The 27,700-nt window shown below is 37.1% G+C and overlaps 1 protein-coding gene across 1 annotated transcript in view; it reads right to left on the bottom strand.

Moving 5' to 3' along the window:
- Positions 1-8: 8 nt before the first annotated feature.
- TLL1 (tolloid-like 1) overlaps positions 9-27,700 on the bottom strand; it is a 332,306-nt gene continuing 304,614 nt past the window's right edge. The window contains exons 19-21 of the mRNA XM_010840705.1: positions 17,318-17,531; positions 2,869-3,119; positions 9-1,712 (exon numbers count right to left, since the gene is read on the bottom strand). Coding sequence (XP_010839007.1) covers positions 1,578-1,712; positions 2,869-3,119; positions 17,318-17,531 — 600 coding nt within the window. The 3' untranslated portion in view covers positions 9-1,577. The remainder of the gene's footprint in view (positions 1,713-2,868; positions 3,120-17,317; positions 17,532-27,700) is intronic.

Here is a 27,700-nt window from a genome sequence, read left to right as displayed (position 1 = left end):
AGTTGCTACTTCAAACAGGATTCTAGCAGAACTTGGCACGTAAATTTAAACTTATCAGCCACCCACTACTTTTCACCTTCTTGTAGCTTCACTCATTCAGACAATCTCACATATACATACATTAATATTAAAAAAAATCCTGGCTTCAAAGCAGAAAATTAATTTTCTACAATAAAAGTAGGTCACCATATTTATATGTAAAGATCTCAGTCACAGAAATTAATTTTCCTCATAGAGATGCTAACTAACATATACTACTATACTCAACTTTTCAAAAAAGGTGTGTCTCTTATGAGGATCTGCTCAATCATTCACAATAATTCTAAGGCATTATAAGCAGTTGTTCCACAGGACAAGTGCTACCCTTGCAATGACATACTTTTGATACATTTAGCAAGTCTTTAGTCTTCAAGTGCTACCAGCCAGACAGAGACATTTGTAGTCTACAGGTGGTTGGCTCAAAGGTCAAAAACTTTGTTTAAAAAAAAAGTTTATGGAATAGCACCATAGAAAGTCTTTCAGAAACATATCTTTTTTTTTTTTTTCAACATACATTTTAAAAACCTGAATTCTAGGAAGAAAAAGACAATTTTCAGTTCTAACAAGGCTTACCCACTTCATTTCATTAAAAAAAAAATCAACCTTGACAACATCAACATTAACAGCTACAACAGATCAACAACAAAAGGGAGAATAGCAGCAGTAGAACTTGAGCATGAGCCATCTAGGCAGTCACTTTAAAATGATCCGGTTCACACCTGTTGGAAATTATCTCACCAAGTTCATAAGACATCATGAGGTCTTTTAAATTTGGTGTGAAAAGGCAGCATTTCTCACTGAAAGAATTAAGTTTACCTATAAACTGGGCATTTTCCAGCACTTAAATAAAATTATGTCTAGAATTAACTAAATGATAGACAATACTGACATTTCAAACTTGTCAAAGGTCAGGAAAATGAAATGGTTTCAAGATCGTTTATGTTTCAAAGAGGTAAATTTAGCCTGCAAGTGAAAATAATGAAGCTGAAATATTCCAGTTTCCAAACACTGGTCATACCCATATTTAAAGTATAAACCACCCTTAAAAGACTTCCACTTCACAAAAACTTATATGGATCTGGTTTACATTGTCTTCAAGATGCACAGTCAAAGCAATTATCCTAAGATTCAAGGAGAGAGTTTTCCAGTTTATAACCTGTAAGATCATTTTATTTCTCCCATATATTGAGAAATTGTCAAAAAGAACATTCTGCAGGGTCACAGACCCTGAACGGAACTATTTGAAGTGTGAAGCATCTGTGTTGTGCTGTGAACAAATTGTGACGTCTTCTTTGAATCATGATGCTCTTTCACCAACTTTATTTCTATTTATACTGTCAAGAATGGAGTTCAAATATCCTGGTAATGCTCATCAGGATTAGCTGGAAACTTCTCTTGTAGTGCAGAGATAATTCTGGTCTTGCAGTTTTCTTTTGCTCAAACTCATATGAAACGTTTGTGCTAAAATCTTCATTTAAAAAAGAAGTACATCTTCTCTGCATTATACACGTTCCTTTATGTTCTGATGGAGGTTTTGGTTATTTTTTGGTATGTGTGGAATCTGGATATCTGATGCTTTTGTATCTTATATGAAATCCTTTCTTGCTGATTGTGTCATCAGTGTGAAAATGAATTAAAACTGTATCACCAATTGAATAGATTTCTTCTGGTGGCTGAAGACAAAGACAAACAAAGACACACAAACAAAAAACAATAAAATGAATTATTTTTTCTTCAATGTCATTCATATTTGGAAATTTGGTATAAAATTGAATCCTCCTAACAACCTTGAAAAGTAAATGAGTGACTTTATTTTACAGGTGAGAAAGCTTGAGTTTCAGAGAACAGATGATGTGCTCAAGATCACAAAGTTGATCAGTGATATAGCTGAGCTTTGAACATAATTAAGTCTGCTTCCAAGTTCTGGAACTTGGTGTTTTCCCCAAAATTTTAAACCAAGTCCCTTTGATTTAAAAATAATTAAAGTGAAGCTCAGAGAGAAAAAAGAGACATTAAAATTATTTCAGAAGCTGCTCTGAGGCAGAGCCACTTCCCGAATCCAAATTGTCCATTCCTTCTTGTTTTAGTAATCTAAGTACTGAGAAGCACTTTCATTTCATTTCAGTAGTAATTTGGACAGGAGTTCAATATTATTCAAATTCAGTATTATTTAAGTAACAGTTATTGGTAGACATTTGAAAAATGGAACTAAAGCTTTAGAACAAAATATGTATTCAGAAGAATATTTGATATTAATGTGCTGAATCCTGGGGGAAAGCATTGAGAAAACCTTAAGCTTTCCTTTTTCTTATTTATCATGTTGATGCCCTCTAACCTATTTTTGGTACTGTGTCCTGTGCACACTGCAGTGGAGCAACATTCAATAGGCTAAACCTCCACGCTGGTGGCAGATCCTGCCACTTATCAGATATATGTTGAGAGGGGGATCTCAATTTGAATTGTGCATATTCTTTTTCTTCTATGCTTTAATTTAAAAGTTTGCAAAACTGTCATGGTGTGTGTTAAGGTATATTGCTTTTAGATAATTAAATATTTTGTGCAAAATTAAAAGCATGAATTAAAAAAGTTAGAATGTGGACAGTAACAAGAATTATAGTTACTGAATTCATCTGTCTTGTTCGATGTTATTGAGCAATTCACTAGCAATAGAGAAGGGAAGAGACATGTTGTAACTTATCAAGCCATTAATAATATAATGTCACATTTTTTTGTAAAAGCATTGCTGACTTACACATCTTACATATATTGATTCACCAATTTATAGGTATTTTTATCATGTCTATGGTATCCTGTTGGTACTGTATTTACCCCTGATCCACAGAATCGACCAAGCCCCACTGCTGTTGAATCAAGACCATCAAAGAGCTCAACGTAGTCATAGCCACAGTCAGCTTCTTCTTCCACTTCAAAAATCTGGAAGGATAATTCGAGTCGAGAGCCCCGTTCTGACACTAAGAGCCATTCACAATCAACTTGTCCTGGGTAGTTGTTATCACCAAACTGAGCATGTGAGTACAGATCTCTGGGTTTTGATTCCACTTTCAGTCTGCCACCACACTCTGCCCAAGGAATAAAAATGAGATAAGTGAGCTCAATGAGCTTTAACAACTCCAATTTCTCTTTTAGTGTAGTATATCCACTCTCTAACTTCTGTATTCATTTCCATGGTCAGTTATGCTTCCCATATTTGAAGATTCCAATGATGTAGTGGATACTGATAGGCCCTAGGTTTGGTAGGCTGGGTTTGGTATTTCAGCTTCACACTTACTAGTTCAGTGACTTTGGATAAGTGACATCGCTTCTCTGATACATAAGGTAAAGTGCAGATGACAACAATAGTACCAATCTTAGCAGGCTTTAAGGATTTAATTAGCACATGAAAATCGCTTAAAACAGTACCTGCCATATAGTAACCAGTCAGTCCTAAAGGAAATCAACCCTGAATGCTGAAGTTGAAACTCCAGTGCTTTGGCCACGTGATGTGAAGGGTCATCTCATTGGAAAAGACTCTGATGTCGGGTAAGACTGAAGGCAGGAGAAAAAGTGGGCAGCAGAGGATGAGATGGTTGGATGGCATCACCAACTCAATGGACATTTCTTGTTGTTCATTCTCTCGTCATGTCTGACTTTGCAAACCTATGGAGTGCAACATGCCAGTCTTCCCTGTCCTTCACTACCTTCTGGAGTTTGCTTAAACTCACATCCATCGAATCAATGATGCCATCCAATCATCTCATCCACTGTCACCCCTCTCTCCTCCTACCTTCAGTCTTTCCCAGCATCAGGGTCTTTTCCAATGAGTCGGGTCTTCCCATCAGATGGCCAAAGTATTGGAGCTTCAGTTTTAGCATCAGTAGTTCCAATGAATATTCAGGGTTGACTTCCTTCAGGATTTACTGGTTTGGTCTCCTTGCTGCCAAGGGACTCTCAAGAGTCTTCTCTAGCACCACAATTCAAAAACATTAATTTCTCACTGCTCAGACTTCTTTACGGTCCAACTCTGACATCTGTACATGACTACTGGAAAAACCATAACTTTGACTATACAAAACTTTGTTAGCAAAGTGATGTCTCTGTTTATTAATACACTGTCTAGGTTGGTCATAGCTTTTCTTCCAAGGAGCAAGCATCTTTTAATTTCATCCCTGCTGTCACCATCTGCAGTTATCTTAGAGTCCAAGAAAATAAAACCTGTCACTTTCCATTTTGTCCCCATCTATTTGCGTGAAATGATGGAATTGGATGCCATGATCTTAGTTTTATGAATGCTGGATTTTCAAGCCAGCTTTTTCACTCTCCTCTTTTACCTTCATCAAGAAGCTTTTTAGTTCCCCTTTGCTTTCTGCCATTAGGGCGGTGTCATCTGCATATCTGAGGTTATTGATATTTCTCCTGGAAATCTTGATTCCAGCTTGTGCTTCATCCAGTCTGGCATTTTGCATGATGTACTCTGCATATAAGTTAAATAAGCAGGGCGACAATATACAGTTTTGACTGATTTCCAAATTTGAACCAAACTGTTGTTCCATGTCTGGTTCCAACTGCTGCTTCTCAACCTGCATACAGGTTTTTCAGGAGGAAGGTAAGGTGGTCTGATATTCCCATCTCTTTAAGAACTTTCCACAGTTTGTTGTGATTCATGCAAAGACTTTATCATAATCAATGAAGCAGATGTTTTTCTGGAATTCCCTTTCTTTTTCTATGATCCAGTGGATGTCAGCAATTTGACCTCTGTTCCTCTGCCTTTTCTAAATCCAGCTTGTACATCTGGAATTTCTTGGTTCACATACTGTTAAAGCCTAGCTTGGAGGATTTTGAGCATTACTTTGCTAGCATGTAAAGTGAGTGCAATTGTGAGGTAATTTGAACATTTCTTTGGCATGGTCCTTCTTTGGGATTGAAATGAAAACTGACCTTTTCCTGTCCTGAGCCCATTGCTGAGTTTCCCAAATTTGCTGACATACTGAGTGCAGCACTTTTATAGCATCATCTTTTAGGATTTGAAATAGCCTAGATGGAATTCCATCACCTCCACTAGTTTTGTTTGTAGTAATGCTTCCTAAAGGCCACTTAACTTTACACTCTAGGATTTCTGGCTCTAGGTGAGTGATCACGCCATAATGGCTGTCCAGGTCATGAAGACCTTTTTTCTATAGTTCTTCTGTGTATTCTTGCCACCCCTTCTTAATATCTTCTGCTTCTGTTAGGATCATATTGTTTCTGTTCTTTATTGAGCCTATCTTTGCATGAAATGTTCCCTTGGGATCCCTAATTTTCTTCAAGTAGTCTCTAGTCATTCCCATTCTATTATTTTCCTCTATTTCTTTGCATTGTTCACTTAAGAAGGCTTTCTTATCTGTCCTTGTTATTCTTTGGAACTCTGCATTCACATACATGGGTGTATCTTTCAATGGATGTGAGTTAGGGCAAACTCTGGGAGATAGTGAAAGACAAGGAAGCCTGGTGTGCTGCAGTCCATGGGGTCACAGAGTCAGACACGATTGAGTGACTGAAAAACAACTTATAGTAGCTCTCAATGAATATTTGTTATTGTTATACATTATACTGTTTTCACTCTTAAATAACTGTTTTCAAGGACAAGAACGTCAGTGTTCAAGTTAAATCTTAATATTTTAAGAACCCAGAAGCCAAAGTAATAAGAAATAACCGAAAAAAATGAACAATATAAAAATCCTGTATGTGTATATGTGCCGTATAGAATTCTTTACATAGAATATACAGACCAGTATTACTTTACTTAGGTTGAATTACTTATCTAACTTGATTTGGAATAACATACACCCCTCATAAATTGTAGTTTATCTTGTAGTTCTAGAACATTATGAATCATATTTTTTGTGTTTAACCAACAAACAAAAAATGCTCTTTCATAGCTTTTTCAGAGAGATATTAATAAACATATGATTTACCAGTTACTACTTCTGTCATTAGAGGTAAATATAACAAATATAATATATACCTGCATAAAATTTACAGTTAATGTATTTTAGAGAATAAAAGTTTTCAAAAATTACTCTTTGTAGCCTGGGCCCCCAAATTTTACAATGACTAGAGAGGAAATGAATGTTCAAACTACTGTAAACTTGTGCTCATGTCAAATGCCAGCAAGGTTATGCTCAAAATTCTTCAAGCTAGGTTTCAGGAGTACATGAACTGAGACTTTTCAGATGTACAAGTTGGGTTTAGAAAACACATAGAGGAACCAGAGATCAAATTGTCAACCTTCTTTGGATCATGGAGAAAGCAAGGGAGTTCCAGAAAAACATCTACTTCTGCTTAATTGACTACACTAAAGCCTTTGGATGTGTGGATCACAACAAACTGTGGTAAATTCTTAAAGAAATGGGAGTAACAGACCACCTTACCTGTCTCCTGAGAAACCTGTATGCAGATCAAGAAGCAACAGTTGGAATCAGACATGGAACAATAGACTGGTTCAAAATTAGGAAAGGAATATGTCAAGGCTGTATATTATCACCCTGCTTATTTAATTTATAGGCAGAGTACATCATGTGAAATCCTGGGCTGGATGAATCACAAGCTGGTATCAAGACTTCTGGCAGAAACAGCAACAATTTCAGCTATGCAGATGAAACAACTCTTACGGCAGAAAGCAAAGGAGAACTAAAGAGCCTCTTGATGAAAGTGAAAGAGGAGAGTGAAAAAGTTGGCTTAAAACTCAACATTCAGAAAACTAAGATCATGGCATCTGGTCCCATTAATTCATGGCAAATAGATGGGGAAACAATGGAAACAGAGACTTTATTTTTTCGAGCTCCAAAATCACTGCAGATGGTGACTGCAGCCATGAAATGAAAAGATGCTTGCACCTTGGAAGAAAAGCTATGACCAAAGTAGATAGCATATTAAAAAGCAGAGACATTACTTTGCTGACAAAGGTCCATCTAGTCAAAGCTATGGTTTTTCCAGTAGTCCTGTATGGATGGGAGAGTTGGAATATAAAGAAAATTGAGCACTGAAGAATTGATGCTTTTGAACTGTGGTGTTGGAGAAGACTCTTGAGAGTCCCTTGTACAGCAAGGAGATCCAGCCAGTCTATCCTAAAGAAAATCAGTCCTGATTATTCATTGGAAGGACTGATGCTGAAGCTGAAACTCCAATATTTGGCCACCTGATGTGAAGAACTGACTCATTGGAAAAAACCCTGATGCTGGGAAAGTTTGAAGGTGGGAGGAAAAGGGGACGATGGAGGATGAGATGGTTGGATGGCATCACTGACTCAATGGAAATGGGTTTGAGTAAATTCCGGGAGTTTGTGATGGCTAAGGAACCTTGGCCTGCTGCAGTCCATGAGGTCGCAAAGAGTTGTACACAACTGAATGACTGAACTGAACTGAAAGGGTACTAAAGAATCTCTTAATGAGAGTGAAAGAGGAAAGTGAAAAAGCTGGCTTGAAAATCAACATTCAAAAAACTAAGATCATGGCATGTGGTCCCATCACTTCATGGCAAATAGATGGGGGAAAAAATGGAAACAGTGGCAGATTTTATTTTCTTGGACTCCAAAATAACTGCAGATGGTGACTGCAGCCATGAAATGAAAAGACACTTGCTCCTTGGAAGAAAAGCTATGGCCAAGCTAGACAGCATATTAAAAAGCAGAGACATTACTTTGCCAACAAAGGTCCTTATAGTCAAACCTATGGTTTTTCCAGTAGTCATGTACAGATGTGAGAATTGAACCATAAAGAAGGCCAAAGGATTGATGTTTTCAAACTGTGGTGTTGGAGAAGACTCTTGAGTGTCCCTTGGACAGCAAGGAGATCAAACCAATCTATCTAATTGAAATCAGCCCATATATTCATTGGAAGTGATGATGCTGAAGCTGAAGCTATAGTACTTTGGCCACATGATGTGAAAAGCTGACTCATTGGAAAAGACCATGATGCTGGAAAAGAATGCAGGCAAAAAAAGACGAGGGTGGCAGAGGATGAGATAGTTAGATAACATCACTGACTCAATGAACATCAGTTTGAGCAAACTCCAGGAGATGGTAGAGAACAGAAGAGCCTAGCATGCTGCAGTCCATGGGTTCACAGAGTCAGACACGACTTAGTGACTGAACAACAACAGAGAGTAGATAAAAGTAGAGGATGCCTACAGTCTCCTCCAACCAACATATAAGCATGACTGGGCGTAGGGAGAAAAAGGAAGTGATATGCAAAGTGCCATGAGAAATTAGAGTTTCATTCTGCCCTTATTTGCAATGACTGAGAGGTTACTGGGAAGCAGAAATTTCATTATGAAACCAGGGAAGTCCCCAGAAAAGTGGGATGAGTCGGGAGAGAACAGGAACAAAAATACAATGTGGAAAGATTTGGACAGATAAACCAATGGTTATTGAAACACAATTTTAACCCTGGTGTGGTCTTCTGTGACCAGACAGTCCTTGGCAGCACCATGTGAGGGTGAATTAGGACAGCCAAAACTCTTACTTAGATTTTTTCAGATTGGTATATGGTTTACCCACATTGTGGCTTGGTGATTTTAACTAACAAAATATTTCTGAATCCCCAAGATGGAACCCTATTCAGATGTGTCTGAATACAAGTAGGCTCAGCCAAAACTCTGAGCATTGCTACATACAACTGCACATTCAGAGACCTTGGTGTGACTATAGATGCAAAAAAAATTCCAACTAGTGTTTCAGTCATGAGAATGCCTTCCGCATCATGTTAAATGATAACAACTATGTATAAAAGAATGAAATTAGAACACTTCCTAACACCATACACAAAAATAAATTCAAAATGGGTTGAAGACCTAAATGTAAGACCAGAAATTATAAAACTCTTAGAGGAAAATATAGGCAGAATACTCTTTGACATAAATCACAGCAAGATCCTCTATGACCATATCCTACAGTAATGGAAGCAAAAACAAAAATAAATAAATGAAATTCAATTAACCTTAAAAGCTTTTGCACAGTGAAGGAATCTATAAACAAGGCGAAAAGACCACCCTCAGAATGGGAGAAAAAACAGCAAACAAAACAACTGACAGAGAATTAATCTCCAAAGTTTACAAGCAGCTCATTCAGCTCAATACCAGAAAAACAAACAACCCAGTCAAAAGTGGGCAGAAGACCTAAACAGATATTTCTCCAAAGAAGACATACAGATGGCTAAAAACACATGAAAAGATGCTCAACATGGCTCATTATTAGAGAAATACAAATCAAAATTGCCATGAGGTATCATCTCACACTGGTCAGAACGACAATCATGAAAATATCTATGAACAATAAGTGCTGGAGAAGGTGTGCAGCAAAGGGAACCTTCTTGCACTGTTGGTGGGAATGCAAACTGATCTATAACCACTATGGAGAATAGTGTAGAAATTCCTTTAACAAACTAGGAATCAAACTACCACATGATCCAACAATCCCACTACTGGGCATATATACTCAGAGGAAACCATAATTGAAAAAGACACATGTACCCTACTGTTCATTGCAGCACTATTTACAATAGTTAGGACATGGAACAACCTAGATGTCCACTGGCAGATGAATGGATAAAGAAGCTGTGGTACTATTAATACACAATGAAATATTACTTAGCCATAATAAGGAACACATTTGACTCAGTTCTAATAATGCAGATGAACCTAGAGCTTACTATAGAGAGTGAAGTCATAAAGAGAAAAACAAATATTGTATTCTAACGCATATATATAGAATCTAGAAAGATAGTACAGATGAAACTGTCTGCAGGGCAGCAATGGAGATGCAGACATAGAAAACTGACTGGTGGACACAGTGGAGGAAGGGGAGTTTGGGACGAGTTGAGAGAAACATTGAAATATATACATTACTATATATAAAATTAGATAGCCAGTGGAACTTTGCTGTATGATGCAGAGAGTCCTAAACTGGTACACTGTGACAACCTAGAGGGTAGGATGGGGTGGGAGATGGGGGGAAGTTCGAGAGGGAGGGGACTTAGTATACATACCTATGGCTGATTCATATTGATATATGGCAGAAACCAACACAACATTGTAAAGTAATTATACTCCAATTAAAAATAATTAAATTTAAATAAAAATAAATAAATAAATGTCCCTTTGTCTTCCAGTTTGTAGGACGAGTGTCTTGCACAATCTATTGATATAGGTCCCATGTGTGCTTATAATCACTCTCTCTGGAAAGCTGAAAATCTTATCAGTCTTGGAAACTATCTCTTAAGTCCCACAGACTGGAAACTAAGCATCCTTCCTTTTCCACAATGGTGGGTCTCTTATCCCTAACTCCAAGAATTATTGTCCTCTCCCTGTGACAGAACTCTACAGCCAAATGGCCTGGATACAAATCTGAATTTCACTAGTCATCAGCTGTGGGATTTTGTTCCCCAGTTCATTTCTAAAGTAGGGATCATACACAGTACTCAAGTGATAGGATCTAGATGAAGAGCTATAGGCAGCCGCTACTGCTAAGTCACTTCAGTCGTGTCCGACTCTGTGCGACCCCATAGACTGCAGCCCACCAGGCTTCCCCATCCCTGGGATTCTCCAGGCAAGAACACTGGAGTGGGTTGCCATTTCCTTCTCCAATGCATGAAAGTGAAAAGTGAAAGTGAAGTCGCTCAGTCGTGTCTGACCCTCAGCGACCCCATGGACTGCGGCCTTCCAGGCTCCTCCATCCATGGAATTTTCCAGGCAAGAGTACTGGAGTAGGGTGCCATTGCCTTCTCTGGAGCTGTAGGCTAATACATGTGAAATTATTGAAATATATATGAAATTATTGAAAGATACCTGGCACGCAGGAAAAGCCACCTAAGAATACACTACCATCATTTTATTATTTTCCAGCGAGAACATCTAAATGGCATCATCTGTACTTCTAGGGATCCACTCAGGTACGAAAAGAAAAACCAGAAAAATTGAAAAACAATTTAAAGCACCATTAATCTGTTTTCAGAAAGGAAGAATTATCTTTTTGAAGGCCAGTAAAATATTTTGTGACAATATTTCTGAACTCATTATATAAATGTATAAATCAATGTAATTCCATTTACAAATACTTAATAAATTTGCTTTATTCTCAAAGTTTGATATAATTGAGTGATTTGCTTTGTTTACAATTGTCAGTACTTGCATTACTTTTATTCCACAGTGCAGGAAGAGGTGAACTGTGGGAGAGGTGCTGGCTTCTGTATGCCTACTTTGGAGAAACAAGGTGGCAAAACAAACCAGGATCCAGAGGAAACAATTCTCTGAGGGACCTAGTTCAGAACAGAAGTCAAAAAGGAAATGAAGTATTTGAACAAAATGGGGAAAAGAGACTTAACAAAGCCCTTGTGAATCTGAAATGTGAGGCTTCATTATTTGATTTTACTGAAAACGTCTAGAAAATGACAATACTCAAATGACTTAAACTACAATTAAGACTGACTTGAATTGTTTCAGAAAAGGTGACCATCATTTTAATTTGGAAAGACATTTGTTTATTTCCTGGTAAAGTTCCTATGAGGGCCTGTAATCTGACCAATAAATGCTTTTAGTAGGCATAGAACTATAATTTAATTTAGTTTTATCAACATAATTTCAAAGGTGCTGAATAGTATATTATTTGATTTTTAAATGTCATTGACAATTATGATGATGCTTTACCCTGCAGAAAAATGTCCTGCCAGACATGCAGTGTTTTAAAATATTTTCTTCCACACTTTTCCTCTTTTCCTGTACTATAGCCTTATCTTCTGAGAGAATACACAGGATACTTTTTTTAATTAAAAATTTTTTTTCTTCAATAGTTTATTTAATAATACCATTTCTTTTACCTGATTAAAATAAATTTGGACTTAGAATTTGAACCCACCTTCAGAGGAAAATGGCACCTTTTTCAATAAAGTCCATTTCCCACGGATTTGGAATGTATTACTTGTAAAAAGAAAAAAAAAAAGGAAAACCATAAAGCAACATTAATATTTATATTCACCTAATTTCAAAATTCATAGTTAGAAACTTTCCTTGTGGATATAATTAAAATTGTATATAGAAATATAAATTTGTTCAAGCAAATTAAAATGTATACTTCAGGGCCCATTAATAATAATTACATGCATTCTAGAAAGCAGTAAATAATGAATAAATGCCTTATACATTTAGCAAATTTGACAAATGTAGTATTGGACTTCACCCCACTCCAGTACTCTTGCCTGGAAAATCCCATGGATGGAGGAGCCTGGTGGGCTGCAGTCCATGCGGTTGCTAAGAGTCGGACACGACTGAGCTACTTCACTTTCATTTTTCACTTTCATGCATTGGAGAAGGAAATGGCAACCCACTCCAGTGTTCTTGCCTGGAGAATCCCAGGGACGGGGGAGCCTGGTGGGCTGCCGTCTCTGGGGTCGCACAGAGTCGGACACGTCTGAAGCAACTTAGCAGCAGCAGCAGTATTAGACTTCACTGTCTTAACAAAAACCCACCGCAAATCTTAAATTTAACTTCTCAGTCTATAGCTGTCAAAAGGTAGATATTGCTTCTATTTTCTCATTGTCATTATTCATGTTGTTTAGTTGCTAAATTGTGTCCAACTCTTTGCCACCCCATGGACTATAGTACACCAGGTTCCTCTGTCCATGGGATTCTCCAGGCAAGAATACTGGAGTGGGTTGCCATTTCCTTCTCCAGGGTATATTTCTGACCCAGGGATCAAACTTGCATCTCCTGCATTGGCAGGCAGATTCTTTATGCTGATCCACCAGGGAAGCCCCTATTTTCTCATGAAGTGAAGTGAAAGTTGCTCAGTCGTGTCTGACTCTTTCAACCCTGGACTACATGGTCCATGGAATTCTCCAGGCCAGAATACTGGAGTGGGTAGTCTTTCCCTTCTCCAGGAGATCTTCCCAACCCAGGGATCAAACCCAGGTCTCCTACATTGCAGGCAGATTCTTTACCAGCTGAGCCACAAGGGAAGCCCCAAAATACTGGAGTGCAAAGCCTATTCCTTCTCTGGTGGATCTTCCCAACCCAGGAATCGAACCGGGGTCTCTTATTATTTTCTCATAAGTTCTCATAAAATTCCCATTTGTTTTGCTATGAATTATTAATACTCTACAGTGTCTATTTAAAGTACCAAATAAATATCTGATGAAAGACTGTGGAATAAATAAACTTGTTAAAGAGAAAGCTTTCAAAGAAATAAATAATAAGCAGTACATAATATTTCAGTATGTATAGCTACTTGAGAGTACCAGTAAAAAATAAATCTACCCCAAAAATTCAAAGATAACTAGTTAAGTGAGAGTAACAATTTACACATGAAGAAGAGAAAGAAACAGATAATGCCAAAAATTTTGACAAGAGCACAAGTAAGTAGAAGTTGGGAGAGGATTCTAGTTCCAGCTGTTATTTTTTTGTGCTACTTTGGTAGTCATTAAGTTTTAGCCTCAGAAGCCTCATTTTTGAGATGACAGGACTGAATCAAACAATATCCAAGGCATGTTTTGCCTACAAAATAATAGTGAGGCTGCTTACATGGGTATTTGAATGGATATGGAATGAACAGTAAAGTAAAATGAAACTAGTCTGTTGGTTACTTTGGACAGAGGACTTGTATAAGGAAGCATTCAATCTCTATATATTGTTTCAATTAACAGTTATCCAGTTTTGTATTGGTTTTCTTCCTAGTCCAAAATGGTTATGTTTAGAGAAAATATACCATAGTAGAAAGTACATGAGCTTTGGACACAATCAGAATTAGGATGAAATCCCAGGTTTGAATTTTAGAAATTGTTGCACATTAATGTCTCAGATTTTAAATTTCTTTATCTGAAGATAAAGATAATTCCTACATCATATAGCTCTTTTGAGAGCTCAATGTATGTAGTTGTTAAGTGTATGTATGTGCCTGAAATATCAAGTGCATGCTACATATACCATTGGATTTCAATATATGATCTCTGTGATGATGTAATTAGAGCTTACCAATGAATTCTTAATGGTAATACATACACAGAAATAGCATCTATAGCAGAAGCCATGTAAATTAAGGAGTCATGGAGTTTTATAGTTGCAAGAAAACTTGAAGTTTAAGGTAAAGGCAAAGATAAAAAGAGAAACTATAAAAGTAAGTGACTGATGCTAAAGCTGAAACTCCAATACTTTGGCCACCCCATGCGAAGAGTTGACTCATTGGAAAAGACTCTGATGCTGGGAGGGATTGGGGGCAGGAGGAGAAGGGGACGACAGAGGATGAGATGGCAGGATGGCATCACTGACTCGATGGACAAGAGTTTTGGTGAACTCCGGGAGTTGGTGATGGACAGGGAGGCCTGGCGTGATGCAATTCATGGGGTCGCAAAGAGTTGGACACGACTGAGTGACTAAACTGAACTGAAGAGGAATTTATAGGTGAGTAAACTGAAGGTACTATATCAGCTGTTTCAAGAGTTTTGAAGCATATTTTTACATTCCATTCTTAGAAACTGTGACAGCCAGGATTATTTTAAAAATTATGCCATTAACACTATGATGTCAGAAAAATATTGATCAAGTAATGAGATTTCAATTTTTCTATTCCTTCAACATGTGATAAGTTATCAGGAAAGTATTTAAAGAGTAAATGTCAAAGGCATAAAAAGTTCATTAATATGGAATATTTTTAATCCATGAAAGATTTTTCTCAAACCAGAATATTTATATTAATGATGAGAAATAATGACATTGTATTATTTTTGAGTCCAGTCATTACTAGCACGAATCAGATAAAATCCACTTTCTCACAAATAGACTTCAATATAAATCTGCTCATAGCAGAATATACTAGAGTGGAAAATAAAATTGAACAATAGAATAAAGTTATTATTTCTAAAATAGAATAAAAGTGAAAGAAAACAATAATCAAGAGAGCATGACAAACATTACTGCACGAAATTTTTTTTACGGATTAATTTGTAGACTGTTTTTTTTACACCAAGAGGTAGCGCTCCTGGTAAAGAACCTGCCTGCCAAAGCAGTAGATGTCAGAGACTGGGGTTCAATCCCTGGGTCGAGAAGATCCCGTGGAGGAGGGCACGGAAACCCACTTCAGTATTCTTGCCTGGAGAATCCCCTGGCTACGGTGCTGCTGCTGCTAAGTCGCTTCAGTCGTGTCCGACTCTGTGCGACCCCATAGACGGCAGCCCACTAGGTTCCACCGTCCCTGGGATCCTCCAGGCAAGAACACTGGAGTGGGTTGCCATTTCCTTCTCCAATGCATGAAAGTGAAAAGTGAAAGTGAAGTCGCTCAGTCATGTCTGACTCTTAGCGACCCTATGGACTGTAGCCCATCAGGCTCCTCCATCCATGGGATTTTCCAGGCAAGAGTACTGGAGTGGGGTGCTGTGGCAAAGCGCTGGACACGACAGAAGCCGCAGATCTCTCCTGGGGTCTCAGCAGTGAACGCACTGAGCCTGGCACCAGGTGTCGCTATAAGCTGAGCGACTTCAGTGAGTGTATATTTCAACTGAAGGATTTTAAAGGACACTCACTGCACTTTATGTAATATATTGTTAAATTTGCTCCAAATTAAAAGTTATTTTACATTTTTGCCTAAAATTTTTCATATTTGTCTAAATTATATTTTATTTCTTAAAAACTTCCATTATAGTTGTAACCTGTAAGGGTCAAATTAGAGATTAGGGTTAGGAAAAAGATGTATTGCATACCAAATAAAAGGGGGAAAGGTAGGCTCTGTAAACAGAGTTGAATTCAAAATTTGAATCACAAAAATATATTAATGTGAAAGTTAGCTAATAGGTAAAGCAAAAACTTTTAGTCACTCAGGATTTTAGCAATAACAAAATTTTTGAATTTCTAGCTATAGATTTCTATCTGTTAAATATAACATATAAATTGAATTTCTAAAGTTAGCATAGAATATACCATATAAATATTTAAGGTAGTTCTTCTTGATCATACCACATTGATAAAAATATTAATATGAAAGTTAGCTAATCATGTAGGATTTTAGCAAAAACAAAAATTTTCAATTTCAAGCTACAGATTCTATCTATTAAATACATAAATCAAATTGCCAAAATTAACGTGGAATACACCTTATAAATATTAAGAGATAGTTTTCTTGATCTTTGGGGCTTCCCTGACAGCTCAGTTTTTGATTATGAATCAGATCAAATTACTGTGTTTCTTTTAATTAGTGCAACAGCTACAAAGATCCAGTTTCAGTTTCAGTTCAGTAGCTCAGTTGTGTACGACTCTGCAATATCACAGACTGCAGCACTCCAGGCTTCCCTGTCCTTCACCAACTCCTGGAGCTTGCTCAAACTCATGTCCATTGAGTCAGTGATTCAGTCCAACCTTCTCATCCTCTGTGGTCCCCTTCTCCTCCTGCCTTCAATCTTTCCTAGCATCAGGGTCTTTTCCATTGAATCAGTTCTTCCCGTAAGGTGGCCACAGTATTGGAGCGTCTGCTTCAGCATCAGTCCTTCCAATAAATATTCAGAACTGATTTCCTTTAGGATTGACTGGTTTGATCTCCTTGGAGTCCAGGGGACTCTCAAGAGTCTTCTTCAGCACCACAGTTCAAAAGCATCAATTCTTCAGTGCTCAGCTTTCGTTACAATCCAACTCTCACAACCATACATGACTACTAGAAAAACCATAGCTTTGACTAGATGGACCTTTGTTGGCAAAATAATGTCTCTGCTTTTTAATATGCTATATAGGTTGGTCATAGCTCTTCTTCCAAGGTGCAAGCATCTTTTCATTTCATGGCTGCAGTCACCATCTGCAGTGATTTTGGAGCCCAAGAAGATAAAGTCTGTCACTGTTTCCATTGTTTCCCCATCTATTTGCCATGAAGTAATGGGACCAGATGCCATGATCTTAGTTTTCTGAATATTGAGCTACAAAGATAGGACTTCCCTTTTGGCTCAGCAGTAAATAAGCTGTCTTCCAAGGCAGGAGATGTGGGTTCCATCCCTGGGGTGAGAATATCCCCTGGAGAAGAAAATGGCAACCCACTCCAGTATTCTTGCCTGGAAAATCCCATGGACAGAGGAGACCATGGGGTCACAAAGAGTAGGGCACAACTTAGTGACTAAACAACAACTACAAAGATGTTTAGGTAGGTTGCTACATGGTTCTCAAATATCTCATACAATGTTTCAGTGGGATTTCTTTTAATCCTGTTAGAAATACCCTGCCTTCACTAGAAGAGAAACTTGGTACTTACTCAGAAAAGAGAAGCATCACCTAATTTACTCACCTGTAGAATGTGCGGCTTGAAAACCTTTTCTTTGAACAGATGCATCAGAGACAAACCGAACAAACATGTTATTTCCAGTAGCCACAAGGGGCTCTGGTATCTTGTTTCCACACAGTCGTCCAAGAACTGGTGATTTTTCTGTTTCTCCATCAAATACTTCCAAGTGATCATAAGCACATTCTTGATGCTGCTCAATCTCAAATTCAGTAAAGGCCTATTAAGAAAGAAAAAAAAGAAAATTTATAAAGCCACATATCACTCAAAATGGGTTCTTTTCTTCGCAGCAGAAAGAGAAAGACAAATATTGTATATTAATGCATATACAAGGAATTTAAAAAGACAGTACTGATAATCCTACATGCAGGACAGCAAAGGAGACACAGATGTAAAGAACAGACTTTTGAACTAAGTGGGAAATGGCGAGGGTGGGATGATTTGAGAGAATAGCATTGAAACATGCATATTACTATATGTAAAATAGATGACCAGTGTAACTTTCGTGCATGAAGCAGGGCACACAAAGCTGGTGCTCTGGGACAACCTAGAGGGATAGGGTAGGGAGGGAGGTGGGAAGGGGCCTCAGGATGGGGGGGACACATATATACCTGTGACCAATTCGTGTTGATGTATGGCAAAAACTAACAAAGTATTGAAAAGTAATTATCTTCCAATTAAAATTAATTAATTAATTGAAAAAGTATGTTCAGGGTTTGCAAATGATTTAATCCATCTAGCACATTACTGAAAAGGGGTGTGAAATCAGTAGAATATAAAGTCTAGGAAGACATAATGAGGAAAACAATGCAATAATATCACGTGAAATTCTATTTGACTATTGCAACTAATTCTACTATTGCAATTAAGTCTACTCCAGAAATTAGACAGATTATAATAGCAAAATGATATTTTATTCTGAATTTATTCTTAATGTATTAGAAAATTTTATTTTATTTTATTTTTTATTTTTTTTAAGTTATATTTAAAATGTATTCCTTCTGGTGTTGATGATCATAAACTGTTGAACATCATCATACCATTGAGCATTTAAAATAAAAAGAAAATCTCATAATTTTAAAAGTAAGTATTTTCACAAAAATTAAATACAGTAAACCTTAATAGAATACATAAAGGGGTTTTTCATCATATATTTATTTAGATTTTACAACCCATATTATTAGAAAATAACAATATGTCTTCAAGATAGATTATTTTTAATTAACTTTTCAGAGACTTATTACACTTATTTTAATATTTGGAGTGTTACAAATTTTAGTATGCTTTTTTATGTGTAAATGTTACAAATTCTTAAAAGTTTATTAAATATTTAATATTAAATTCAGCAACAAAGAGTTTAATTGAGATGGGCTGAAAATAATAATTGTCCAAACTATTAATAATTCTAGGAATTCTAGGTTATTTGTGACTGCCAATTAAAGCTTTTTCATTTCCTCTTCATGCGTTCAAGAAATAAACCATTAGTCCTACCTAAGTGCAAAGAGCAAACCTAAAAAATAATTTGGAGAAAATATGAAATAAGCTTGAAAATGTATTAATTTTGCTACAATCCCTACAGCATAAAATTTTGCACATAAATGTTTTATATGAATATTTTTAAATGCAATATTGTGAAGGGATCATAATTCTAAATTGAAAACACAATTTTATATTTTTCAAAGAAAAAAGTGACTTAAACTTGGGTCTCCCTCAGTGATGACCACATTTATCTATTCTGTTCCACACTACCACTTGATCTCACTTCTATCTTTAGAAGAGTAAGGTAAGAAATGAAGGAAGCAATTTATATAATTAGGGAGTAGGAGAAAAGAGTGAAGAGACAAAAGAAAAGGAAGATAGCTGATCTTTTATGTCTCATCCCACTGTGCCCTACTTAAAAATATAAATTAAAAAGTTATAACCAATAAGTGTTAGTGAATCTCTATTTGTTATTATGAGTAAAAGGAATAATCATTTCATTCATCCAATAACACCAGATAGTACACAAAGGATTAAATACAGCATAGAGAATCTCACTGGAAACAAACAATGCAGAAAAATATAGTGAACAAGAAGACTTTAGCCGTTTATTTCATTTGAAGCACAACATTCAAAGTGTGCACCACTGAAGGATTTGTCACATATTAATCTCTGTAATCTAGTTGCAGAGAATGAAACAGAGTAGAAACACAGTGCTTGGAAAATAGAAAACCCTGAATGGACTGTTGGCTGGATGTCTGGATAAATCTGTTCAATCATCTATCTAACTACCTAAACCATGTTTATGGTCAATCCAATGAGTGGAAACAGCAAGGATATGGCAAACCAAAACTTTTGGTTTTCTGCCTCTCATAAGAGGGTAGTCAGTCAGTTTCTATTATCTTTGTGTATATATAAATAGTCTCAATATCAGTTTGTAACTCTTAATAAAACAATAAGAGAAAATCAGCTTAACTTCATCCAGAGGGTTGTTTATTTATTTTTTTAGCTAAATATGAAACCAAACTTTTAAATACTAAGAAAAATATTGTATAAAGAGAAATAACATCTGAAAACTGTTGCATGTTGAATAATTGTCTCTTTGGAATGGACTTTAGAAGCATTCATCTATAAATATAAAGAGCAGAGAAACCCACTGTGTAGAAGAGAAAACTTTAAGAATGATGGAAGTAATGACATTCTAAAGCTTATCCTATAAGTAAAAGTTAACAATAGGATCAGAATCTACAGATCACATGAGTTTAATCCATTGATTGGTCCATTGAACATGAAGTGAATGAGATAACTAATGGGCTACTTCAATCTCTAATGAAATGCAGGATGTCTGGAGTAAATCATAACATCTGTTTTACAGAACAGAACAATACCACAGAAGGTGGCATTGAGCTAGTGGGCTAGGGACTACGCTGACACTTGATCTGGAACCAACTGACTCCAGGTTTTTATCAAATTACTAACAGAATCAGACTGATTTTGTAAGAGTCACATCAAGCAGTTTGTGTAGCTGATACATTTTCAGTAATGCAAATAACTCTCATTCATTAAAGTATTGATTAATTTTCCCCTTGGAATTAATAGCAGCTTGTAAGGTCAGTTGCAAAGATGGGGTGGTCCTTTTGTAGAAGCCAGCTTAACCCAAATGCTCTACCACACACAAGCAAAATGTGACTAATTCACATGCTGAGATCTCATAAATCTGCCCTGTAATATGTTAGAGACATACATGTAGAGACATCTCCATATATAGTGAAAAAGTGAAAGTGAAAGTAAGTCGCTCAGTCGTATCTGACTCTTTGCAACCCTGTGGACTGTAGCCCACCAGGCTTCTCTGTCCATGGGATTCTCCAGGCAAGAATACTGGAGTGGGTTGCCATTTTCTTCTCCAGGGTATCTTCCTGACCCAGGGATTGAACCCAGGTCTCCCGCATTGCATGCAGATGCTTTAACCTCTGAGCCACCTGTACATGCCATATATAGTGACTTTACCTTAATATGAAATATTTCTAGGCCATAGAATGGTATTATAAGAGTCCATGGAAAAATGGAAAATCTTTAAAAACTGACTTTAGAGTTCCCAAAGGTAAAGTAAGATATAGAATTTATTGTTTTATTCTATCACACATTCTGAGGCATGGATCTCTATGTCTAAATGATGCAGAATGTGAACATTTCCAGTCACCAGGAATCAATCCCATGGAAGTGTGCCTCCCGAAGTCTCTCAAAAAATCTCCCGAAGATTCTCAAAAAAAAAAATTCCCCCAAAGTCTTCAAATTTACAATGAAGACAGGATAGAAAATTTGATGTGTGGAGCTATAAGGAACTCTGATTGCTGCTGAAACACTGCCCTCATTTTGGGGGAATTTTAAATACCTTTCTTAAGCATCTGCACTCAGACTTTACAAGACAGTTTGGTATTCAAACATTTAAACCTTATTCACTCCATTATTATACTTCTATGGTTTTAAGGTTAATGATCCATGTTTTAGAGAGATCAAAATGAGTGAATGACAGTACATTCTAGTAAGAAATTCTAAATCATTTAAAGAGAATCATTCAAAAGAAACAAAATTAACCTTTCATTTTAAGCTCTGGAAAGAATAACTGTGCTTTTTTTGGAACATTCAAGCAAGCCTAATCTACCTTCCTAGCTTCCAGCCAAGCTTCATATACAGCCCTTTCACATGCACATTATTTTGCCAACAAATGTCCATATAATCAAAACTATGGTTTTTTCCAATAGTCCTGTATAAATGTGAGAGTTGGACCATAAAGAAGGCTAAGCATGGGAGAACTGGTGCTTTTGAATTGTGGTGTTGGAGAAGACTCTTGAGAGTCCCTTGGACTGCAAGGAGAACAAACCAGGCAATCCTAAAGGAAATCAATCCTGAATATTCATTAGAAGGACTGATGCTGAAGCTCCCATACTTTAGCCACCTGATACAAAGCTAACTCATTAGAAAAGACCCTGATGCTGGGAAAGATTGAAGGCAGGAGGAGAAGGGGATGACTGAGGATGAGATGGTTGGATGCCATCACCAACTCAATGGACATGAGTTTGGGTAAACTCTAGGAGTTAGTGATGGACAGGGAGGCCTGGTGTGTTGCAGTCCATGGGGTCACAAAGAGTTGGAATAAATGAGTGATTGAACAACAACAACAAAGAGGTACTTTTGCCTGAAAAAGTATTCTTGTCTGAAAAATCTCTTGGACAGAGGAGCCTGGCGGGCTACAGTCCATGGGGTAGCAAGAGTTGGACACAACCTAGAGACTAAACTACCACCAGAGGTATATTTACTGAAAATAAAAGCACTAGCTAAAAGATAAGGCCATTCAAAGTCTCTACATACACTCAGAGAGGACAGGATAATAAAATAATAGTGCTTAATGTGGAAATAAAATTTAGCCAGGGTGACCACAAACTTAGAGAATTAAAGAGACTGATACAATGTGAGCAGCTGTGAGATGAGATTCAGACTTCCCTGGTTCTATCCATCCTTTGCATTTTCCTGCCTTTGATGAGACCTATCATTTGGTTTTCCTCAAGATATTGGAAGGATTAGAGGCCACTGGAAAACAATGGCACAACTGAATTAAAACTCCGGTCTTCTGACAACAGTGATCAAATACACTTATAACAGATTTATGGTGGAGAATTATATATCACTGTGAGTGTTTTGTTTTCCAAATATCCCACATATGAAGCTGTAAACTACAACTATATAACTTAGCAAAGCTAGGATACAATACATAAAATTAAAATGGTATATTAGCCTATTGCTATGTGATCCTATGCCTAGATCTTTTTTCAGCTGTTTAAAAATTTTTTTAAATGTAGAGTAATTTGGAACATGAAAAGTACCAAAAATTTAATGATCAGTAGAGAGAGACTTTCAGAACAAAGACATGGTAAAGCCAGGAATGATAGAACACTATCCCTTTATTCATTCAGAACTTTATCCCTTTTTTAATAGGGAGACTTTTTCCAAGTATCTTTCAGCCAAGGTTTCTTTTACATTTTTTTTTAATATAAATGTATTTATTTTAACTTTAAAACTATTATGATGCAGTTAGCATTTAATGATTAACACACACACACAAATACAAACTCCAAAAACAAGGCAAATATATTCGTTTCCTCCAGCAAATTTGCTCCAAGAAATTATGGCACACTTAGGGGCTCAATGCAATACACTTTTATTGTTCTAGAATTGTGGAATTCAGTAGTCTAAAGTGGGCGAGGAAGCACTGTGCTGCTTCTAGGGGTCCTTGGTGTGAATCTGTTTCCTTTGATTTTCCTCAGCATCTAAAGGCTTCCCTCATTTCTTGGCTCATGTTTGCTTCCTCCATGTTCAGATCCAACAGTATAACACTTGACTCCCTCTTGTAAGGACCCTTAAGATTACTTCAAGCCCATCTAGATATTCTAGGATAATCTTTTCATTTGAAGACCCTTGATTTAACCACAGTGCCTTTTGGCATTTAAGATAATGTATGCAAAGAATTAGGAGATGGTGATCTTTGGAGGATGGGGAGCATCATTCTGCCTACCATAGAAAGTAAAGCCAAATTCTTTCACCCTCTGTGATTTTCAGGGGAAATGAGGACAAAAACTTATAATTTCATTTCAAACTTTTTTAGATGTGAATTTCTTAACTCAGGTCAGCAAACTAAGTCCCACAGAAGAACTCTGACTTGAAGCCTGATTTTTTATAATTAAACTTTTACTGGGACACAACTATGTTCATTAACATGTTGACTGGCTCCACCCGTCAGCACACAGGGTACTTAAAGACTTCCTGAACCCACAGCCACCTCTGCACACAGCCCTGCCCAGCAGAGGGCCAGGGCCCAGCTCTACCTATCAGAGAGCATAGATGCCAGAAACTCACAATCCTATAACCTGTGGTCCTAATCTGTCACAGTAGGTCAAACCCTGCCCTGGGATCAGCTGGACCCCAGCCCACTAGCAGGCCAGTGCAAACTCTGGGACATCCCAAGAGCCTGTATCCACCTGTTTCAGGAACTGCCCTTTCTCCTCCTACCAGTGACCTGATATCAATTCTGGGATTCCTGGACCCTGGAACCAGAGTCCAGGGTCTGACTCTGCCTGCCAGTAATCCTGCACTAACACCAGGACCAGGTTTCACCCACCAGTGGGTGGGCCTCAGCCCCGAAGTCTTATGGACTCTAACTCTTTCCATCAGTGAGCCAGCACTAGCCTTGGGACACCCTGGATTCTGCAGCTGGCCACCTCATGACCAGGCCCCTGTGTGGAACAGCCAGCAGCCTCCATACAAGGCAGGCCCAAGCAATCAACCAGACCCGGGGTCAACCAAGCCTAACAGGCCACCCGCATATTCAGCCTGCCACAACTAGAAGACTTACACAGTCCTAATAGGGAGATACCCCAGAGCATACAGTTTGGGTGATGAGAAGGGAGTGCACTGCTGGGACACATAGGACACCTCCTGCAAATGGTCACTTCTCCAAGATCAGGAAACATAACCAAACTATTAGATACATAAAAATAAAGACAGCAACTTAGACAAAATGAAGCAACAGATGAACATATTCCAGATGAAGGAACAAGATAAAAATCCCAGAAGAACTAAATGAAGTGGAGCTAGGCAATCTACCTGAGAAAAGGTTCAAGGTACAGATTGTAAAGATGATCAAAGAATTTGGGAGGAGAACGATGCACAAAAAAAGTTAGAAGTTTTTAATAAGTTAGAAAATAATAAATGACAGTCAGACAGAGATAAAAAATATAGCTGAAATGAAAACCCACCAGAAAGAATCAAGTGTAGACTAAACAATAGAGAAGCAGAACAGAAAGCTGGAAGAAAGAGTAGTAGAAATCACTGGTAATGAACAGAGAAAAAAAAAAAAGAATGAAAAGCAATGAGTACAGTTGAAGAAACCTCTGGGACAACATCAAATGCACTAATATTAGCATTACCATCTCAGAAGGAGAAGACAAAGAGAAAGGGGCTGATAATATATTTGAAGATATAATAGCTGAAAACTTTCCTAACATGGAAAAGGAAATAGTCCAGAGAGTCCAGGAAGTATGGAAAGTCACATATAGGATTAACCCAAAGAGGAATGCACCAAAACACACTGTAATTAAAATGACAAAAAGAAAAACAGAAAATATGAAAAGCAGCATGGAAAGGCAACAAATAACATACACAGGCCATGAAATTAAAAGATACTTGCTCCTTGGAAGGAAAGCTATGACAAACCTAAACAGCATATTAAAAAAAACAGAGACATTACTTTGCTGACAAAGGTCTGTATAGTCAAACTATGGTTTTTCCAGTAGTCATGTATAGATGTGAGAGTTGGACCATAAAGAAGGCTGAGTGCTGAAAAATTGATGCTTTTGAATTGTGGTGCTGGAGAAGACTCTTGAGAGTTCCTTGGACTGCAAGGAGATCCAATGAGTCCATCCTAAAGGAAATCATTCTGAATATTCATTGGAAGGACTGATGCTGAAGTTGAAGCTCCATACTTTGGCCACCTGATGCAAAGAGCTGACTTGATGGAAAAGACCTTGATGCTGGGACAGACTGAAGGCAAAAGGATAAGAGGACAGCAGAGGATGAGATGGTTAGATAGCATCACCAACTCAACAGACATGAATTTGAGCAAACTCTGGGAGATAGTGGAGGACAGAAGAGCCTGGCATGCTACAGTCCATGGACTTGCAAAGAATTGAACATGACTTATCAACTGAATGACAACAAACGTAGAAGAGAACTCTCATAAGACTATCAGCTGATTTTTCAGCAGAAACTCTACAGGCCAGAAGGGAGTGGCATGATTTATTTAAAGTGATGAAAGAGAAGAAAAATCTATAGCCAAGAATACTCTACCCAGAAAAGTTTTTTTCCAACTTAATAGATAAATTGAAAGCTTTACAGAAAAGCAAAATTAAAAGAATTCAGCACCACCAAACCAGTTTTACAAAAAGTGTTAAAGGAAATAGTCTAGGTGAAAAAGACAAGGCCAATGCCATTGGCGGATTCATGTTGATATGTGGCAAAACGAAAACAATATTGTAAAGTTAAAAAATAAAATAAAAAAAAGACAAGGCCATAACTAGAAACAATAAAATTACAAAATGAAAAAATTTGTCAGTAACACAATAATAGTAACACCTTACATCAATGGACAGATGATCCAGATGAAAAATCTGTCTGGAAACATTGCCTTTAAATGGCCCATTAGACCAGATCCATCTGAAAGCATTTTTAAGTGCACATGGAATATTCCCCAGGATAGGTCACATGCTGGCTACAAAACAGGTCTTAGTAAATTTAAGAAAATTGAAATCACATCAAGCATCTTTTCGGACCACAATACTTTGAGACTAGAAATCAACTACAAAGAAAAAAACTACAAAAAAACACAAACACATGGAGACTAAACAATATGTGACTAAACAATTAGTGGATCTCTAAGTACTGAATTTCAAACTGATAAGGGTACACACACACTTGAATATGGTTGAATTTTTAATAAAAATTTAAAAATTAAATTATTGTCATATTATTGTATCATACATCATTGTTTATTGGCACTTAATAAAGTACTGTGCCAAATACTTTGTGTACAAGTTCATGTCTATATACACAAAATCTGAGTAAGCAGCAGCTTCAATTTTCAGATGAAGAAATTAAGGTTTTAAAATGGTAAATATCTTCCAAGATAACACAACTCGTAAGTAGAAGTGCTAGGATCTAGACACAAGTCTTTGGCAACCAAACTATATGTTTCTAATCCCTCCATATTTTCCTGATGTATACATTTGCTTAATAATTTATTTAATCACTGTAAATTTGTTAGGATTTTATTCTACTAAATGTTCCTAATCATAATAAGAAACATTATTTTATATTTAAATTATTACATAAGTGTACATAGCAATTATGGATCTCTTTCTTCTCTGATGTAAGATGTTATAAGGAAGAATAAGATTTTTTTGTAGAGACAGAATGGCTGTGCTTGAAGGTAATTAGGCCGTCTGAGGAGGCCTTACAAATAGCTGTGAAAATGAAGGAAGCTAAAAGCAAAGGTATGACCTAAATCAAATCCCTTATGATTATACAGTGAAAGTGAGAAATAGATTTAAGGGCCTAGATCTGATATATAGAGTGCCTGATGAACTATGGAATGAGGTTCGTGACACTGTACAGGAGACAGGGATCAAGACCATCCCCATGGAAAAGAAATGCAAAAAAGCAAAATGGCTGTCTGGGGAGGCCTTACAAATAGTTGTGAAAAAAAGAGAAGCAAAAAGCAAGGGAGAGAAGGAAAGATATAGGCATCCGAATGCAGAGTTCCAAAGAATAGCAAGAAGAGATAAGAAAACCTTCCTCAGCGATCAATGCAAAGAAATAGAGGAAAACAACAGAATGGGAAAGACTAGAGATCTCTTCAAGAAAATTAGAGACACCAAGGGGACGTTTCATGCAAAGATGAGCTCGATAAAGGACAGAAATGGTATGGACCTAACAGAAGCAGAAGATATTAAGAAGAGAATACACAGAAGACCTGTACAAAAAAGGTCTTCACAACCCAGATAATCACAATGGTGTGATCACTCATCTAGAGCCAGACATCCTGGAATGTGAAGTCAAGTGGGCCTTAGAAAGCTAGTGACAAACAAGTGGACAAACAAAGCTAGTGAGCTGATGGAATTCCAGTTGAGCTATTTCAAATGCTGAAAGATGATGCTGTGAAAGCGCTGCACTCAATATTCCAGCAAATTTGGAAAACTCAGCAGTGGCCACAGGACTGGAAAAGGTCAGTTTTCATTCCAATCCCAAAGAAAGGCAATGCCAAAGAATGCTCAAACTACCGCACAATTGCACTCATCTCAC

The sequence above is a fragment of the Bison bison genome, unplaced genomic scaffold (genome assembly GCF_000754665.1).
Source record: "Bison bison bison isolate TAMUID 2011002044 unplaced genomic scaffold, Bison_UMD1.0 scf7180017864146, whole genome shotgun sequence".
Lineage (NCBI taxonomy): Eukaryota > Metazoa > Chordata > Mammalia > Artiodactyla > Bovidae > Bison > Bison bison.
The sequence above is the reverse complement of the archived record's forward strand: the minus strand, read 5'-3'. Positions and strand labels throughout refer to the sequence as shown.